We start from the raw sequence: 17,673 nt of genomic DNA, 5'->3' as shown, positions 1-17,673 counted from the left end.
ACTTGTATAGGTATCCGTAACTACTTGCGCTGGCAAGCTGATTGCGGACCATAACGAGTGACCAAACCAACACAATAATCCGTCGCTTTCTTTCTGAACAATGTCGGTACGATACCACTGGATGACAGTGAAATTATTGAGGAGTAATAAATTTATTATTAAAAGAGAATACTACACTTTTGGAACAAAAAGTTCTCGACGCGCGTGGCACGTCATTTAGACAAATGAAAGTACAAGACGCACGGGTTTTCACCAGGAAAAATCCTTCGGGCCGGATGAGAAAGCCGATCGGGCTGAAATCGATGGCGAGAAGGAACGAAAAGGACATCGTTATCGCGGTTGTGGCTTCTTGGGAACAGCCGCCGTTTAAAGGCGTTGGTTGCGCAACCTAATGGCGAGAAATCTAATTTCTTAATTGCGTAACGCGATTTAGAAGGAATACGTGTCCCGGCGCTGGAATTTCGTGGACTTTCTTTTTCACCATCTCCCACTCTGAGAATCGATCGATCGGTTGGGTCGGTCGGTCAGGTCGACAGTCGAAACCCCCCCGTGGGCATCGAACGATTAACGTAACACACCTACAACGAGAGGAAAGGGAAGAAAAGCGACGTTTCAAAAGAGAAAGCGTCGCGACGATTCGTCGGAAAGGTCAGTGGCCAGCTTCACGAATCATCGTGTCGAGGTCCACGCGCGGTCGTTTAATTCGCCGAGCAACAGAGAACAGGCGAGCAGAGGGTGGAAAGGGTGTCAAGGACGACGGTGGTCGGGGAACAGATCGAGAACGCACCACGAACCCGAGGAAATTCGTCGGATTGGCGCGACATGGTCGGCGACACGAACGACGAGATTCTGCTTGCGATTTGATTAGAAAATAGTACTCTCATTTTGTGCTTGGGCTATTGTGTAACGAGACCGACTGGCCGGTAACGAGCCTCTCGTCGCATATACCGGCCATACTCTGCCCATTACATAATGTTAAGTGCCGTAACACTGTCCGCGAGATGATATAATAACGGCGCACACGCGGGCCCTATACGTGTTGATACGTGTGCAACGGATGGTCAACTGCTAAATTATCGGTTATTATACTCGGGCAAAAATTTTTGTCGACCGACGCGCCGCTTTATCGCTTCGATACGAGCCTTTTATCGACGCTACTCGCTTTTTATTTCCACTGCGCGCCGAACGGATCTCTCCTTCGGGTTTCCCCGAACGACGCTTCTTTCCTGATAATTGCCCGAAGAATGAGAAGAAAGAAAAACCAAAAAAAAAAAAAAAAGAAAAAGATCGATTCGCGTTCTACTTGAAAAATCAGTCGAAGCTACTTGAGCTCTTCTTCTCCCTTTTCCTCCCACGTTCCTCGAGGCCCGTTTTGTTTTTAATTGTCCCGTCCGATCATCAGAACGGCCCGGGAAAAAGAAAATGAAAGGAGAAGAGGAAAAGTGAACTCGATCTCGCGTTTGCCCACGCCGCGAGCAGAGGGACACGCTCTACACCTCGTTGCTATAATAGTCTAGGTAGCTCTAGCGTAGGCTCGCCTAGCCCACAACACGCTTTACTATGTAGGTCAGGGCTGGTGCATTCAACGAGCACGCTGCTCTTCCTCTATGCGCCGTTTGCGTACCTATAGCGAGCGATCGAGCCCTCCTCTCCTCTCCTCTCCTCTCCTCACCGCTCTTCACTTCTCTCCTTCTACCACACCGCGTTCCTTTCCTTCGCTTCACCGCGTTTACATCTAGCGGGTGTTTCGTTTCATCCCGTTTCTTCCCGCCAGACGTGACGCGCCCGTTTCCAAAATCCTTCGCCTCGATCATCGCCAGAGATCGAACTCTGCTCGTACGTTTCGACGACGCGAGCATGGATGAATGGAATGAAGTTAGTTCGGTGATCTATTTAAAGGTAGTTTAATTGGGACACACCAGGGCGGTGCATCGCCACGGCCACTGAATCGTCGCGTTGAATGCCCGGCATTATACCGGTCGTTAAAATTTACAATCGCCGTTTGTAATCCCAGATGGATATTCCGATTGAAAGCGTTATTATCGTAATACCCGGCGCGGCAACATTATTGTAACATATTGAAATCGGATTCCTACGGGACGGCAGTGATACTCGTCACGATAATGCAGCTAATTAGCTTTGTGATTCTTTTTTTTTTTTTTTTTTTTTTTTCATTTGTTTCCTTTCCACGATACCCACGATTATCCATTATTCGAATAATGTGGGTGTTATGATATGCATATCGTCTAATGCCACGACGATTCCCGTGGACGTTTGTTCATTCGTCGGAATTTCCAATAACAGGAAGGTGGCCATTTTCATGAAAACATTCGCGATTACCGATCGATTGCCTAATCGAAACGAAGGGATCGGTATCTCTACCGCGAGCTTCCCCGCGGAGTTGGACATTAATAACGCGGTTACGATGGCTAATTAATCGCTCAGCTTCCGAGTGATTCTTCCAGGGCCGGTGGTATCGCAGTCACGTTCGTAATTAATGCGCCCCTTGTACGAGATATCGATCGCTCTACAGGGTGTCCCTTTGAAGCGGCGATGGTACCGATAGCGCCCAGTAATTGCCCCGCTTCCAACGTACATGGTTCGTGAATACGCCAACGTCCTATATGGGGGTATGAGAAGGAGACTGTCTCGATCATTTCGACTCGCTTCGTACCGATCATTTGCGCGTAGGATCGTCAATAGTTTGAAAAAATAAAGTAAAAAAATTCGTCAGCTAGAAATGTTGAAGTATATCCTTTTCATTTCTTTCGTTTCAAATAAATTGGATAAATTTACTATTCTTCATGGAATACTATTTTCTTACTATTCTTTTTATACTATTTATTTATTTTTTTTAGTACTCTTCTAGGATCATTGTTTCTAGTCCAACTGATAGGACTAAAAATACAAATAGATGCGCCAACGCTGCATATATCTAACCAATAAAATACGCAATTAATATACGTAATATACGTAATTAAAATACGCGTCTTCTAATACATTTCCAAGATCGATTCGTCTAGTCGCGATTCACGTTGTTGGCAACACGATAAATCACCGATTTTACCGACCACCAAGTCGTCGCCGGTTCTCGCGTCTCGTCCGCGATATCGATCGCGGATCCAATATTTGTTCTCGATATAGAATCGCGGGTGTCGGGTTTCCATAAGCAGAGGTTCGGGCCGCGGATAAAAGAATCGCGGCCACGCGAAACGATCGAAGCGGCTAGGCGCGTCGATGATAACCTGGACGATGCAAATGACCCAATCGTGGTGGCCGGGCGCGTACGAGCATGCTCGATCGTCCCCCTTCGTTCAATTCGGCCGCAGTCCGTGCCATAAAAATCGCAGACGATTGTGTCAAGGTGAGGTCAATTACTCCTCGAGAAAGAGCCGCTCAACTGGCCGTATCTCGCGCAATCGTTCTGTCGTCTGTTGAAAATAACCGCGAATTTGAATCTGACAGTGATTTTTAACTTCTCTGCCGGCGACAAAAGCTTCGGAACAGCAGCACGGATTGTCGACCGATCGAAATTATAAATGATAACGAGGTGCGAATATGGAAATGACGCGGTGAAAATGTCGACCGTCGTTTCCGTAGCGGACTCTGATCGTCGAATTTCGTTAATTCCCTCCTACTGCTTCGTAGTTAGCATTTGCAACCTTGCCAACAGCGTTAGCGTCTATTGTTCGCGCGACGCGAGCTATACCGTTTTAAAAGCGGTGATCCAGTTTCTTATATCGGATGTCCGCGTCCGTTGAACGCGCAAGTGAACGAGGAAATCGTAACGCAGAAATCGTCGCGAGAAACGTTCTCGAAACTTCGTTAACTGGGGCCGTGTACTTTGCTACTACGAATTTAGAAAAAGGAAGAAAAAGAAAGAAAAAAAAAAAAAAAAAGAACAAGAGTCAAGTACAAAAGCACGAGTCGAGTATGGTGAAGTAGATCGGGCTTCGATCGATCCCGCGGCAGCGCATATTTTTTTTCCTCTATTTTTACAAAGGATCACGCTCTACTTTCATTAACCGGCATACGTGCCAAGTGTCAAGCGTCCCTGCAATTGGGACACCCGGTAGACGAAGGTAAGCGTCTCCGTGCCAACGTTCCAATAACCACCCAAGAGCACAAGGACAGTCTACCCCAGTTTTCCTATTGCGACCGCCTACGGCACGTCCTTCACCCCCTCTCTCCCTCTCGCTCGCTCCGTCACCGTCTCTCTCTCTCTCTCTCTCTGCTCTCGCTCGCACTTGGTCGACTCTCTTCCGGGCCGATCGGCGTGGAAAATACCGCGGGAAATCGATCTCGACCGGACGAAGAGGAAATTCGTGAGGCGTGAGACCACGCCGCGCGGATAAAAGGGTGGACCTGGTGTAGAAAGGCCGACGCCAGAGAGGGTGATCATCCCCTTCGTCAAAGACGGACCAAGAAACCGCGTTCGTTTCAAGGAGAAAAAAAAAAATATATATATATATAGGGATCGCTGGTGTGTCGAGCCCCGAGCTTTCTTTCAAGCCCGTAGACCAGCTATAAAAATAAAATAAAATAAAAAAAAAAAAAAAAGAAAAGTTTCACGCCGTTCGAGAGGGGCGGGAGAAGCGGGAAAGCGGCGTGTATTTAAGAACCACCGACCATTTTTCGTCGATCGAACAACGATTCCACGACAAGAACCGCGAAATCACGGTCAAGTCACTTTATTTTTTTCGAAACGCAGCCTCCGCAAATTCACAGCCCGCCCAAAAAAGCTTTCAACCACTTGCGCTGGCAACTGATTGCGGACCGTAACGAGTGACCGAGCCGTACACGACAATTCGTCCGCGTTCTTTCTGATATGATGGATAGAAATTATTGAGTAGTAATAAATTTATTATTTGTTTCGCATTATTATTTATTTTGGGTTCTACTTAAAATATACTATAATTAAAACTGAGAACGTGCGTGGCACGTTCGTTCCAGCGCAACTGTTTCGATTTCATTTTAATAAATGGAAATTTAAATATCGAGGATTTGCAGAAAAGAAAGAAAAAAAAAAGCTGATTCCAAGAGTCGAAACTCTTATCAAGGATTATGATATTATCAAAAGCGCGAGGTTGAACGTGTTACATGGATGATTGACTCAAGTATTAAGTCGCTTTTGAATGACGATTGTCAAGTTGACTTATGGTCGAGTTTCAGATCGTTATCGTAATCAAACCACATTTTTCTTCGCCAGATTACGTTATTTGCTCCTCGATTATTATTAATTACCGCCTGCTTTCCTCTTCCACCGAATGCTGACGCGCTGTTATTGTTTATATGTATGTGGTTGATAACGATCCGCTTTCTGTACCGATAATTGGAGAGCAGAAGAGAGAGAGAGAGAGAGAGAGATATCTTCTTGAATATCTAATCACGTTCCACCGACTATTGTTAGAAACGGTTGAAATTCACGGGCTTGATCTCGTATTTTCCGTCTCTCTTTTTTCTCTCTCTCTCTCCCCCCCCCTCTCCTTATCGTTTATCGAGATCGATCGAATATAGGTCAGTTTCGTGGATGCGTTTAAAAACGATTCGTAGCTACGTAACGGCCGAGTGTACGGACTCGATCGTATCGATGTCGACGAGATCTCGAACGAAATCATCGAGTTTGTAATCTGGTGAAGTACGAGTTTCAACCTCGCTCTTTTTTTTCCCCCCTCGGTATGTTTCAATAAACGCTAACGTTTTCGATGGGAGATCTTTTCTCCCCGTACCAACAAAAATATTAACTCTCTTTCTCCATAATGTTCGGTATATATAGAAAAAAATTTCTAAAACCGTCACGAAGTACATACATAGGTGGAACGATGACGATCGAACGAGCGTCGTTCCATTAATTCAACTTTCTATGTGCGGCGGATCGAGGGAGAAAATTTTCCTAGCAGCTTGGTGAACCGTGAAAGTCGAGCCAATTAAGCAATTTCGTAGTTAAAATGCGTGTTTCGAGAGTTTCATTTGTCAAAATTCGTCCTCGTCTTGTTTTCAGGACTTTTCAACTGTAGTAAATGTACAGAACATATGTGTTATAAAATTATAAAATAGTTATAATAAATAAAATAAATTTCTGTCTGAATTTTATCTATCTTTTACATTTAACAAATACAAAGTAGCAAACTTTACATACAAAATGTAATTTCTTACACCTGTAAACAAAAATCGAGTTCTACGTTGAAAAATAGTACTTTGTATAAATGTTGACAAAGTGATAAAATGAAAAAAGCTATTCCCGGTCATTTAAAATTCAGCGAGCTCTTAAGAGATTACATTATAAAAATGTGAAATCGCATAAATATTCACATGCTTTGCTCCTTACTTCCCCTATTCTTATTTTTATCTTTTCCTGTCTTTTTATTTTTATCTTTCCAAGTATTCTTTTTCTTTACTTTCTTCAGGGAAAAAGAAAACATTTGAGCGGTACTTTATTCAGAAAAAGACTGTAAAAGAGTAGAATTATATTGAATATCAAAACGAAAGGTTTGAGCAATAATTGGCGAAATATAGCATTTTTTGGAAGTCATACAGAATTTTAAAAATAGGGCTGAAGCATTAAAACAGGATTATTCAACAAAACTAACGCGTAATGATTAAACTTTAAATAATAATTTGTGAAAGTGAATATAAATTGTCTTCAACTTTAACCCTCTGAACTGAAGAATAATTGACAATTTATTTATTCAATTCTCAATTTCTTTATTTCAGATTGACGTTGGATTAAACACCAATAACTTTACTTTCCAAAGTGTAAACCACAAAATAAAACTAAGCAAGCTGGACTTCGTCATTTGCAACTCAACGATGCCAATTTGAGACTTTAACGTGACTAAATTGACATCCTTTCTACGATTCTCTGTCAGTAACAGAATTTTCCTTCTCTGTCGAGTCTACACGTTAGAAAAAAATATCCCCGTTCTTAATGGTCACATCACAATTCAATTTATAAGATTACAATTTTATAAATTAAGGTCATAAAAATAAAAACAAACTTGGGCTCGCTTTAAAGCCTCGAAGCCTCTACTTTTAAAATGTGCCGTTCGTTATATTCCAAAATACTTTCACATCATAGCGAGTGGGCAAGTGAAGATACTTTCTTCGAAACTCTTTTCATGACTGAATCTACGATACATTTGAAGATTCGTCCCTTTTACAAATAACACGGAAAACTCGACGTACGACGTTTTTTCGCTATTTTATTCAACTTTGAACGTTGGACCCAGACGACGAAAATTTAAGAAATCGTATTTCGCATGATATTCAATAAAATGACTGGGGGAGGGGGGAAATCATACAGCAAGTGCTAGTGCAGGGAATCGTTGCAAAAAGACAGTTTCAATCTTCAAATGCATTGAAAAAAAAAAATTTATCCAACGTTTCTACATACTATGACAACTTTCAAGAAGAGAAGTGCTATTACTTCATTTGCAAAATACAAAAACATCTTGGCACAAAATAAACGATGCATTTAGAAAGTAGAGTCGTCAAGTTTCAAAATCAGCCATATTTTGTTACGATTTGTTCTTTAGAAAATTGTGCCAGTCCCGATATTTGGTGTCCATATATTGCGCTGGCGACTGATTGCGGACCATAACGAATGACCAAACAACGTATACAATAATTCGTCGCTTTCTTTTCGAATTCGTCGGTACGACATCGCTGGATAGAAATTATTGAGAAGTAATAAATTTATTATTCATTTTGCCTGTGTTATACTTGAATATACTTAAAGCAGAGAAAATATTGCAATTTTGGGACAAAATATTCTCGACGTGCGTGGCACGTCATTCCAGCACAAGAGATACCCACTTGCGCTGGCAACTGATTGCGGACCATAACGAGTGACCGAATCGTATACAATAATTCGCTGTCTCTTTGAACTCGTCGGTATTATATCACTCGATAGAAATTATCAACAAGTAATAAATTTATTATTTGTTTCGCCTATTTTGTTTCACTTGAATATATAATTTCACTTATTATAACATGTTATGCTATAATATATAATATGTTATAACATAACCTATGTTATGTCTAATATAATATTCTAGTTAAATACATTTAGTGTGTTTATTGTTAAATTATATTACAGATTAAAGCTGTATTAACTTTTAAATTAAATAAAATTTTCTACAGTGTCAGAACTTGCGCTGGCAACTGATTGCGGACCGTAACGAGTGACCAAACCGTATACAATAATTCGTCACTTTCTTTTTCTTTTAAACTCGTCGGTATAACATCACTGGATCGAAATTGTCGAGGAGTAATAAATTTATTATTTGTTTCGCCTATTTTGTTTCACTTGAATATATAATTTCACTTATTATAACATGTTATGCTATAATATATAATATGTTATAACATAACCAATGTTATGCCTAACATAATATTCTACTTAAATACATTGACATTTAGTGTGTTTATTGTTAACTATATTACAGATTAAAGCTGTATTAACTTTTAAATAAAATAAAATTTTTTACAGTGTCAGAAAACGACATTACTTATATAGGTATCCGTAACTACTTGCGCTGGCAAGCTGATTGCGGACCATAACGAGTGACCAAATCGTATACAATAATTCGCCGTTTTCTTTTTTCTTTTGAACTCGTCGGTATAGAAATTATTGAAAAGTAATAAATTTATTATTTGTTTTGCCTATTTTGTTTCACTTGAATATACTTAACTAAAACTGCGAAAATATTGCAATTTTGGGGCAAAAAATTGCGTGGCACGTCATTCCAGCGCAAGAGGTTATTGGGAGTACATCTCACTGCAGTACGTCTTGTTATCGAGAGAAGAGAAGTGATTTAGTCTAGGATTCATAGAGGGGGGGAGTGGCGAAGAAGGGAAAAGTGGCGGCACGGTGTCGCGGTGGAACGCCTAGGTAGAGACGAAGATACGAAGGAGGGTAACCGCAGACAGGAAGTTAGTCCTTCCTTCCTCGCCGGGCCAATATCCTGAATTACAATGAGCCGCTGCGTTTCCTCGAAGCGTCGCAGGCTATTTAAATACAGCCACCGACGGTTTCCATATATCGTCGCGATACATAGTCGTCCCCGGCGACAATGTTGCACACGGAAGGAGGTCGTGCGCGAAACTCTTTATCAACGTTCAAACAACGGCGAAGTACGAGCCAGCCCATCGTCTAACGCGAGAAAATGCGACGACGCCTGAGCGCGAAGGAGTTCCATAGGAATTAAAAATTAAAAGTTTTGTCGCCTGGTGTTTGCGTGAAAGGCGACATGCACGAAACGAGAACGTATCGATAGCGGGCGTTAATTGGCCGAAAATTGGCCCGTTACGCAAGGTCGAAGAAGCGAAACGAGCGACTGATAAGATAAACAAAGCGAGGCATGGCACGCGTGCGGCAATCGAACAGGTTCGATTCCGATTGGTCGTAGTTAAAAGAGATAAGGACCGAACGAACGTAAAACGTCAGACGTGACAAGAGGACGAGCAAAAAGCAAAATAGGAGCGAAGCCGGATATTGAGTAAGCGAGACGTTATCAAAATTGAAGCCTAGATCCGGGTAACGAGAAGGTTTCCTGACGACTCGTCGACACGATAGGGCGTGCCCGTTCCTTTTGTTTCTCTCTCTTTCTTTTTTTTTTTTCTTTGATTGACTCGGTGATCGATCGCGGGAACAATATCGCAACCCCCATTGCCCGATTAACCCCAGAGCGGTGGCTGCTCAATCGACGGACACTGTTTTCTTCTCCCTCGAGGCGATCGAACGGTCTTCATTTCCTGATTAACGCGGTAGCCCCCCCTTCTCTCTCTCTCTCTCTCTCTCTCTCTCGTCTATCTCTATCTCCTCGAATATAGAAGAAGAGAGTGCAGCCGGAAGTAATCTGTCTTCCTCTCTGCTCGTGGCGAGGCGCTCTCGCGAAAGGAGAGGATAAGAGAGATAGAGAGGCAGAGAAGGGGAAAGGCGAGAGAGAGAGAGAGAGAGAGATAGACGGAAGGAGAGAAGGACAGAACGAACGTCCGCTCGAATTCACTTGGAGTGATTTAAAGGCTGGAATTATCCTTTTCTCCCCTTCCTCGAGAGGTATCCTCCTCCTCCTCTCAACCATTATACATCTTCTGTTGCGTGCCTCCCTCGATTCTTTTATATCGCAACGCGGATGATCCTCCTTCTCCTCCGTCTTCCCTCTTAACCGTGTGTTTCTGCATGATCGCGTATAGTACACGCGGGGGAAGGGGGAGAAATTCCTTTTCCTTCCTTTTTTTCTCTCTCACTCTCTCTCTCCTTATCATCAACTGATTTGTATCTGCTTTTGCAGCAATCAGAGTGGCCCGGTAGTCTCGTAATTTCACATCGTCCGATATATCACTCCGACTTATCTTTAGCCGATACATCGACAAAAAAGAAAGAAAACACGTTTCTTTCGTCGTTGAGGCCGTGACACCTGTGTCTCTTTTTTATCAAGTGAAATATTTAATAAGCCGTCCCGCTGTTTTGCGTCAGGTCGGCCCTCCCGCAACTCCGCGATGAACTTTTAATTAACCGTAGACGGATATTGGGTCGCTCGATATATCTCTTTGACATAAAATCACGTTCATATCCCTTCTTCGGCGGCTATCCACGCTATCGCCGGCAGAGCCAGGAGTCCGAGTTGTCGTAGGAGTTGAAATTTATAATTCGTCGATCGAGCGGCTACCTGCCACGTGAAAGGTTTCGAAAGTTTTTCCGGGTGCCGTGGAAAAAAACGGAGGAAAGACCGCAAAAGCCAACGAGCTGGCCAACGGTAGCACAACGAAAGTAAACTTTATAGTGCCTGCGGCGGCCGAACCTCTTTCTTCTTTTTTCCTCTCGGCCCTTTGCAACCTTCCGTTCCCCTTTTCCTGCCGTCCCTTTTCCAAAGAACATCCACAGGCCATACAAGACGTTGCAAAGGAAAGCGCAAGACTTTCACCAATGTATCTACATAGATATGTGCATCATTCTATTGTATATTCATTATGTTTGAGATATCTCAATAACAGCGAAACACATTCAGACACAACAACTGTCGATACTCATGCAGATTTATATTTTAAATGGCAACTAAGTGAATGCAATTTAAACAGAGATCGGTTTTCTCCAATTTGAATATTTTGTATATTTTGTATATTTTCGTATATTCCCGTGTATTCTTTTAAACTTTCCATAAATGCACAAATATCCACAGTCTAGTTGTCTGGGGTTCCTCCAGTTTTACACGACTGGAATAAATTAACGTTGCTTAATTAAAGCTCACGTGATTTAATCAACAACTTTGCTCTGCGTGATTTGATTTTTGACGCGATTTAATCCAAGACAGTATTTCTTCGAAAATCTTTGCGAAGAATAAATGAAAATTCCCTTTTTTGAGCGTTTGTAAGACTTCTCTCTATTTCGTCTTTTTTTTTTTCGTTGAAACAAACCTGAACGCCTTTTTTCGGCCAGTGGGAGGAAAAAATGGACAGAAAAAGCGCGGACTTTTTAGCTGACGGACTAACAACGAACGCGTTGCTTCTTTTTTCACTGCGTTTCCTTCTTTTTATCGTATTCGAAGACGTACGAGCTAATCGTCTATGGTTCCCAAGAACTATCCACAGTTTACTGTTATTCCCTTTTTCTTTCGCATTTTCCTAGAACTCTGAACTATTTTTTATTTCGGTAGGAAAATAAATTGTTGGGCACGGAGCCAGCGAAAGTTGAAAAATCGTCTGATTCGTGGTGAAACCCCGAAGGGCACGCGTCGGTCTCTTCATTTCCTCTGAACTGTGACGAAAATGAAAAATGAGACAATATTTTCGAAAGCTCTACTTTCTCCTCGACTTTGAGAACTCCAGCACTCTTCTGCTTTTCCTGCCATTAAAATCTGGCGGAAAAAGAGGACGAAAAACTCTTTGGTCTGGCATCCTCCAAAGGGTCGAAAGTATGTTTTCCCTAATTTCCCGGCTCTACTGAATTGCACCCTGCAGTTTACTTAAAAAGAAAAAAAAAAAAAATACCTTCTTACTGCTAAGAATCTTCTTCCCAATTTTCCAAAAACGAAATAGTAAACACATCAATTTGTTCCCCGCCCGTTACGTCTTGCGTAATCAATAAAAATAGAAAAGAAAAGAATATGTCGTTGTAAGTTGCGATACGAAACGTGGCAAGACAGAACGAACCTATGAGGAAGACGATGTGGCGATAGAGCAAGAGCAGCGATACGAGAGATTAATTTCGTTGGGGTTGGGGCAGGTCACATGGTATTATCTCGTTTCGGCGGCACGGAACAGCGAGATCTTGGGAAACGAAAGCGCGATAACCAGCGAAGGGGAATTGCAAAATTATTTCAAGAGTCGAAATATCATGGCGGGAGGTTTACCGTCACCCAAGCCCCCGTCATCAAACGACCTTCGCGGGTTCGCTTGCGTAATATTTTTATCGGCCGAAATTACACGCACGCACGCACGCATGCACACATACATTCTCTCTCTCTCTCTCTTTCTCTTTCTCTCACCGAGTCCGACAACTACCGAGCACGTATTTTCGGTCGAGCGTGAATATGTACGCCACGCATTCTCCGCCTTCTTTCTTTTCTTCTTTTTCACTCTTTTTCGCTTTCGCGTTTCATATTTATGCACTGACCGTCGGAGGAGATATGCCTGGCTCGTAAAATCGGTCAGGTGCCGAAAAGTGATGCAGAGTAATTCGAAACACGTAGAGGGGGACCATCGGCTCGCGTGAATTCGCAATTGCCCTTTTATCATAGCGTCGAGCAGATTTTAGAAATATACAACGCGTTATTTTACATGCAGCGCGCATGAGACTCTCGAGTGGTAAGTGCAAGGACACCTATCGATGGTGCAAATTAATTGTTCCCCCGCTCTATTCTTTTTTTTTTTAAATTATTTGATTATAAATCTATTGTCCAGATGTGTCCTATACAACGTAAAATATTAAACAAAGTTTTCTAACAAGTAGCGTCCTAATATTTGTGTCCGTGATAATGTATAGTGTCACTGCAATTCAAACGTTTTAGCATCTTTCCATTTTTCTAAGAAACGTTTGGAATTTCTCTTAGCAAAGTAAAATTTGTAGTGTACAACGCTTGTAATATACAACGTTTAATAACTTCAATTCCCCTCGAATTCGAAATAGAAATTAATAATAGTACGTTTCAATGTAGTATGTTATCGCTACTTCAGAAATAAATTTCGCGATCCAACATTCAAGATATTTTTACAACACGCAACTTCGTCAATCTGTATCACGCAGATTAAAACTTCAACTTCAGTGTATTTTTTTCCACCGATACATCCAAATGTGTGTGTCTGTGTCTGTGATCTTTCGATCATGTGTACGCCTACGTATTGATAAGATTTCGCGGTGAAAAGAGGGAGGGAGAGGAGCACGACTTTAAAGAGGGCTTGAATTCGACTGCGAATGCCATTTATTGGTCGAAAGAATCGCACTTCCTGGTTCCTGAGTGTTTCATCGACGTTTTGTTAGATAACATCGTTGACAGCTGCGATCGTTGCGATTATTGAATCGAGAATGCTGACATTATCGACGATTACGCGTGTATCGCGAGGAGACAGGTTTTTCTACAATTGCAAGAGAAATCTTGATACAAGTCGCGTTACGTGTTTCGTAAAAATATGATTGAAAAGAAAAAAAAAAGCTAGCGATTAAAGCGATGGACAATTAAATCATTTGAATGTCACGCTACTGACAAACGAATAAACGGCTTGATACCGAGGCGACTGTATCGATAGTTTCAAAGTCGGCGGCGTAATGGCGGCGGCGAAAAGGCGCGAAATGTGGTAATAATAACCGCATCGACGGACGGTAATACGTTCGTAAGAAATTTATGTATATAGACTTTGACGCATTTGTGATAAACTGTGCAAAATATTCAAACTACATTTTACAATAGTCGATAGATAAATCAATCTTTTATCTATATTCTATCCGAGTTATTCACTTGTATTCATAAAGATACAAATGAATTTGCATAGACATCAACGGTTCGTCGTCATGCTCGTAAAAAAAAAGAAAAAAAAAATTAGAATTTACGCAAACATTCATAGTACAGTGGTAAACTCACGGTATCGTCTCATAAGATTCTTCTTGTACGGTTTGGTACCGGGTGGTCTGGACCTCGATCTCGTGCTACCGTCCTTTTGGTTATTGTCGGAGCACGAGTCGTCCGAATCCTCGGAACAGGTACGATCCTCCCTTTCTTGGGAGTATTCGGTGGACGTGGTGGCGACGAAGCATCCTCGTAACCTGAGCGCTGCCGCGGCGTTCCCGTAGTCGTCGATCGGCTCCTTCCGATCCTGATCCTGATCGTTCTCCTCTCTGGAGAACTCCGCGTAATCTCCAACCCGAACGCTCAAATCCAACGGTTGATCCTCGAGCATCGTTTCAATCTTTGCCAGCCTCGTTCCCTTGCTGCCCAATCTGTTCCAACGAACTATTACCCACACGGCTACCACAGCACAGTTGCCATCATGATCTTCAACGATTTGTACTCGACACTCGTTCGATACGACGTAACATAACACTTGCCGATCGATTCTCGATTCGATACTTCTTCCTTTTCTTGGACTTCCCTTCTCTTCCTCTTCGAATTTCACCGTCACTAGGCGGTTTCGATAGACGCGCGACGATCCTGTCGCAGTGAAATTAAAATCTCGAACAACAACAGATCGAGGGCCGACTGATCTATGAAAATGTCACCGTGGCGGAATTGTCACTAGAAGAAACGATTACCAACGAAAATTGGCAACGCGACACGACGACGGAGATCGAGTAGAATCAGCTGAAGGAGGAAAAGAAAGGACAGATATCTTCGTGGGAGGTAGAACTCTTCCGGTAGTGTCTTCGTCCCGTGTGGTACGCGTGACGCACAGCGGATATTCTGCCGGCAACTTCTGGCGGCGAACAGTTCTCGATATATTAGCAACGTTCACGCGGCTCGCTCCACGTCCCCGTGTTGATCATTCCTCGCGTTACTTTTTCCCCATTTGTCAACACGAACGAGGGAATAGAATGGACGTGGGTTGCACTTGTCGGAGGGGGGAAAAAAAACCGATGAGTGACAGAGGGCAACGACGTTGAGGTATCTCTCTCGCTTGGAGTCTCTTCGAACGGATCATTCAGAGGGTAAAATCGTCTTCACGTAACAATCTTGCACTTTGAGGTAACGGTCGTTCGCTTCGCTCTGTTCCGTGTGTACGAACGCGCGCGTGTCACCGAGTATTACGGAGGAGCCAGAAGAGGGGAAACAAAACAAAAAAAAAAGACGCGAAACAGAGAATCGCTGAAGCGTATCCACGTTCTCCGCACCGAGGCTACGGTTGCCGGTGGCACACTGACTGACTCGGAACCGGGGTAGCCCGCTAGTCCAGACTCGTTCACTCACTACTCCAGACTCACACTCCAACTCCGAGCGCCGGACTCGCTCTCGCTCGTGTACACCGCACACAGTACTTACTCTCCGGCCGCCAGAGCCGACCGGCGTTCGGCACTTTCCGCCGGCCGACTTCGGCCCCTTTCGGCTTACACACCGCCTCGATCGGAGTCGGCGGCGGCTTCACGTACACACCGGCACCCACACACAGTCGCGGCCCGTCGCTCGAGATGCGCGGATGCGTAGCCTACCGCAATGTTCGAGTTGGTGTGATGCTCCCGCCCGTCCCCCGCCGCCGCACACATTTTCTGCCCTTTCCTCTCTTTCCATCTCTCCCTCGCCTTTTTTTTTCCCCTCCTTTTTACCACCTCTTTACCCCTATCTTCGTTCTCTCGCTTCGTGTCTTCTCTTTGCCCTTCGAGCAAACAGTCTCGTGCTTCTTTCTCTCTTTCTCTTTCTACTCTGTCATGCGTTCTTCGCGATGAAAAGTTATTTTCCGTCTATTGGGATAGGACACACGAACAACCCAGCCCGACGGACGCGTCGCTTCTCACGACATTAACCTTCGATCGTCGTCTGCTGGAAACAGCGGGCGTCGACGTGAAATACGAGTTGCTTTAACTTCTTGCGCTAGTAACTGGTTCGCGCGGACCATAAAGAGTGACCAAGCCGTATACGATAACTCGTCTTCTTTTTGACTTCATCGGTAGATCGCCGGATAGAAATTATTAAGAAGTGATAAATTTATTATTCGTTTTGTCTAGATTATATTTCAATATACTTAAAATTGAGAAAATATACCAATTTTGGGCCAAATATTCTCAAAGTGCGCTCAACCTCTTGCGCTAGTATCTGGTCCGCGGACCATAAAGAGTGACCAAACCGTAACGATAACTCGTCTTCTTTTTGACTTCATCGGTAGATCGCCGGATAGAAATTATTAAGAAGTGATAAATTTATTATTCGTTTTGTCTAGATTATATTTCAATATACTTAAAATTGAGAAAATATACCAATTTTGGGCCAAATATTCTTGAAGTGCACGCAAGAGGTTCACTTTTTCTTAGAACAGCTCGCTTGATGCCATTTGTAGGACTCGATCGTTCTTGCGAGGATTCTGTCACAACGAGACGATCGTGCCGTTTATTTCGAATAAACAAAGTGTGCAAATCCGTAGATACGTGGCCCACGGTATGCGCGAGAGCGTGCTGCAGCCAGACGTTTCTTTCTAATCCCTGACATTGTGTTTCTCGAGCGGCGAGGAGCAACAGCACGGGTCTCGCCAGAGTATAGGAAGAACCGGGGAGAACAGAAACGAGACTGGAACGATTGCGTATGCACGGTGTACACAATAGGTGAACGTGCGTACGAGGTCGCGGCGGAAAGGAACTTCCAATTCCGACGTCTCTCGTTGCAGCCGGTAAACACAGGTGCAACGAAAACGTCGGAAGTGTTTTTGCAACGGGTCATACAGAATGAACCTTGAGAGTGACCGATTTCGTAATCCCTCTCTCGACGATCTGGCGTTGGTTGCATTGTAACGCAACCCAAAAAACGATCTCTCAGATCTTGTTTATCGAGGTCACGGATCGTTATCGTTAATCGTTCTTTCCACAATCAGGTTACGTCTGCTCCTTCCTCTTTTCTTAATTTCTTAATTTCTTGCATTATGAGTTTATTTAAATAACTTAATTTATATATATATTTGAAGTGTAAAACGTTTCGTTAATTATCGATCACGAGAAATTATACATTTTTAAATCATCAAATTGTTGTTCTGAAAAATCAATTTGCAAGAAATAATCCTTATGAATATTTCGTAGAATTTTCTGAAGATAAAATTAATCAGTGAAAAGGATCGTGGAAATGACGATGAGCACACCACCCGCCAGGACGATTTCGAGACTTCATCCTAGAAACGTAACGAGCCGCGTACGAAGGGCCTCTGTTCGCCAACCAGGGCCACTTGGATCCGTATCCCCGATAAGTGAAAACGAGTTGGCCTTAATTGCATTTCCTGCCGTCGAACTTACGACTGCATTGTTGCCGAAAAAAACATTTTCCGCGGATTTCACGCGTCGCGATCAACGACTCCGCGGAACAAGATTATACCAACGAGGAATTCGTACAGAATCGCCGATAGTCGTCGATGCATTTGCATTGAAAACACACCGACGACTGTTGCGATAAACTCTTTCGTCAGATTCTCACTTCTACTTTCCGTTGAGAGTTTTCTAAGATTATCTCTGATTCGAGTTTACGCTAATTCGTCTTCACGTTCACGATC

At 43.1% G+C, this 17,673-nt stretch overlaps 1 protein-coding gene across 3 annotated transcripts in view; it reads right to left on the bottom strand.

Moving 5' to 3' along the window:
- Positions 1-15,501, bottom strand: part of LOC122531674 (ecdysone-induced protein 74EF-like) — a 70,426-nt gene extending 54,925 nt beyond the window's left edge. Inside the window, exon 1 of one of the 3 annotated variants that reach the window (XM_043659779.1) lies at positions 14,079-15,501. In XM_043659779.1, the coding sequence (XP_043515714.1) occupies positions 14,079-14,394 (316 nt within the window). In that variant the 5' untranslated portion in view covers positions 14,395-15,501. The remainder of the gene's footprint in view (positions 1-14,078) is intronic. The other 2 variants (XM_043659777.1, XM_043659778.1) reach the window with 2 other exon arrangements.
- Positions 15,502-17,673: the final 2,172 nt, after the last annotated feature.

The sequence above is a fragment of the Frieseomelitta varia genome, unplaced genomic scaffold (assembly GCF_011392965.1).
Source record: "Frieseomelitta varia isolate USP_RPSP 00005682 unplaced genomic scaffold, Fvar_1.2 scaffold_411, whole genome shotgun sequence".
Classification (NCBI taxonomy): Eukaryota; Metazoa; Arthropoda; class Insecta; order Hymenoptera; family Apidae; genus Frieseomelitta; species Frieseomelitta varia.
This window is presented reverse-complemented; position numbering and strand designations above follow the sequence as displayed.